Source organism: Nestor notabilis, unplaced genomic scaffold (genome assembly GCF_000696875.1).
Source record: "Nestor notabilis isolate BGI_N333 unplaced genomic scaffold, ASM69687v1 scaffold26252, whole genome shotgun sequence".
Lineage (NCBI taxonomy): Eukaryota > Metazoa > Chordata > Aves > Psittaciformes > Psittacidae > Nestor > Nestor notabilis.
In genome coordinates, this window is record NW_009919101.1 from 1 (window position 1) to 2,968 (window position 2,968).

At 41.0% G+C, this 2,968-nt stretch overlaps 1 protein-coding gene across 1 annotated transcript; it reads left to right on the forward strand.

Moving 5' to 3' along the window:
* Window positions 1-59: 59 nt before the first annotated feature.
* Window positions 60-2,834, forward strand: LOC104402263 (oligosaccharyltransferase complex subunit ostc-like; the record flags this gene model as incomplete). Its single annotated transcript, XM_010010086.1, has 3 exons — window positions 60-245; window positions 1,336-1,533; window positions 2,816-2,834. Coding segments are annotated over 3 exons (403 nt in total), but the record flags the coding sequence as incomplete, so codon positions are not given.
* Window positions 2,835-2,968: the final 134 nt, after the last annotated feature.

Sequence of the window (2,968 nt, forward strand, 5' to 3'; positions counted from 1 at the left end):
TGGCCCCTGCGCCGGGCAGCAGAGTTCCCCTTTGCCCGGCTCCACGTCGGTCGTGAAAGAGGAACTTGGTCCAAGTCCGAGCGTCCCTGCGGTGCTGAGGCAGTGCTTGGTGTTCGCGAGTCAAAGGTGGCGCTTGCTTTTCTCCTCACAGGGATTATCTACGATGTGATTGTTGAACCTCCCAGCGTGGGGTCGATGACAGATGAACACGGGCACCAGAGGCCAGTGGCCTTCTTGGCTTACAGGTAAGAGGGTGGGAGCAGCGCTCTGCCACTGCAAGAGAGGTGCTGCAAAGGCATAAGCACAAGGGAATACACCTGTCTTGCAGAGCTCTGCATCTACGTTTGTTTTTTTGAGATCGGTGTAAGGCAGGATCTGTTTTATATCAGTCCTTAGTTTGCAGATATTACAAAAAAAGCTTTGAAGTTAATGGAAATAGAAAATCTCAACCCTTTTAAAACTTCCACAAATGAAAAGACTGTACTTCTGTCAGAACTTCTTTTTCTTCCAAACTTTTGCTGTTGAAGTTGAGTTTTATAGTGGATGCAGATGTATTTGAACGTATTTCATAGCAGCATACATAATGTTTGTGAAACTTCAAGTTCTGGCCTTTTAAACTCTAGTGTAATTTGAGACTTTTGTATCTAAGGGTGGGGAACATAGTTATAAATGTGTAACAACAGTGTCTTTGAGCTTTGTAAGAAGGAAATCTTGTCATGTGGGCTGACAGAGGTCTGCGGCACTTTCAGGCTGGCTCCCCACAATCCATATATGTGGGTTTAATGAGCAGGTAGCAAAACATACTGCAGGCAGGAACTGCTTTTGCTGTGTGCTGGAGGCAGTAGATGTGCTTCATATGCTAACATAGTGCTTTGAGTGGAATTTGTACTGAGGTGAGGATCCAGGCACTGATGCCTAACCATTGGGTTGGAAGTAAGACTTGGAAAGCTCAGTGGCTCGGGGGTTGTGGTTCCATGCCTCGAGTCGGTGAAACCATGAAAAAGGCTACTTTAGGTCTTTCTAAAAACTGATGAGCTTGTGTAGTACCATTAGCGTACGGTATTATGTGTAAAACCACTAGCATGCTTGACTGGTCACCTTGCAAACTATCAATCTTGGAGATAAATTGCATGTCAAAGCCTTGGTGTAATTGTGTGAAGTCAGTTTCCATACCTACTCTTTGTTAGAAAGTCAGCCATCAAAGTTAATCATCCTGTGTGTTTGTACAGCTAAAGCAGATTGAGTAGATGGGGTTTGGATTGTAAATAGTTTCTCTAGAACTAATATGTTTTCTGACACTCTCCTCTTCCCATCTCCCCCCCCCCTTTTTTTTAGAGTAAATGGACAATATATTATGGAAGGGCTTGCATCCAGCTTCCTCTTCACAATGGGTGGCATAGGATTCATCATTCTGGATCGATCCAATGCACCAAATATCCCCAAGCTGAATAGGTTTCTTTTGCTCTTTATTGGTTTTGTCAGTGTGCTGTTGAGCTTCTTCATGGCCAGAGTTTTCATGAGGATGAAATTACCGTAAGTGATGTAATAATCTTTCAGCTTTTCTTCTTTGTGGCTTGTATGTGCTTGTATGTTAAGAGTGACAGAAAATAAAATGAGGAATGCTGAAGATCAGCAGCTTGGCTATAAGTTGCTTTTTTCTGTGCATTTTTGGAATAAGCTACCTTGAGTGCTTTTTGGAGCCAGCTACTCTAAAATTGTGCTGTGGTTTAAGAAAAGTGACAGTTCCTGGTATGTCAGAAGATACGATTAGTGAGTCTGACTTACAATGAATTTTAAGGTAGACTGGGTATGTACTGGTCAGGTAAAAGTAATGACAAGGTAGGGCTTTGAGGAAAAAGCAAGTGTCAAAGAACTTGAAGGAAGGCATTTGAGTTCCTTGCAGTGACGGGGTGTTCAGAGACATCCAAAGCAGTCCTATAGTAAAGGTGGTGTCTCGGGTTTTTTTTTGTTACTGAAAGACTGAATGTAACATTGAAACATACAATAGATGTGACATTTTAGTACATCTGTATTCACACATCAAAAAGTAGGAAAGATCTGGAGCTTTCAGACATTGCAAAATCCAAATGCAGGATTTTCCATTTGCCCCTCCCACCTCTTTTATTCGTCAGTCCATTTTATGTAAGAATAACTGAAACCTGATGTTTGGAGCTACTGGTTTGGAGTAGCTCCATGGCTTAACAATGACAGTAATTTCTCATTTCTTAAATACATTTTTTAATCTCTGCAGTGTAGTTAAAAATTTTGTTTTGGAACACAGAAGTGGTGGGTTCCCTAGTGGCAGGTAGCTAGATAGGGACCTGCTCTGTATTTTCTTGCTTCATTGATGCTATATATTTTTGTGTTTCATTGAGTACATGTATCTTAAAGTTCTCTTTCTTAAACTCATTAAAGAAACATGGCTTCAGAGAAATGGAAGAGAAAAAGAGACCAGAGTTGTTTGGAGTGTCAGAAAATGTTGGGTTATACTGTATATGTGGATGTTGGTAGTTTGTGCAGTGGGTGCAAATAGGTTCATAGGGTGTAACCTGGGCTTCAAAAATTCCAAATAATTATCAAAGCTGGATTGAGAACAGGCTAATCTATTTTCAGTGGTCATTGAAGAAAATCAACTGAAGAAGGAGCATGTAGTTAAACTGGCCAGTTTGTACCTTGGGTGGTATTTGTTATTTCAAACAGCCTTGATCAGCAGAGTTTTTTTGGCAGTCTGAAGTTTTTGTTTTTTCTCTTAATTTTTGAGGAGTGCGGCTTGTGTTTGCTAACTTTTCTAACTTAATTTTTTTTTTTTCTGTAGGGGCTACTTGATGGGTTAGTGCTTCTTGTGGTTATGAAAGTCTGAGCTGTATTTACTCCTTCATGAAGTGTTCAAGAAGCAGCAGCAAGAAACAAATTCTACAGTCACCATCAACAGGAAAGAGACCTGGCTATGAGAAACAACTAGGGAAAG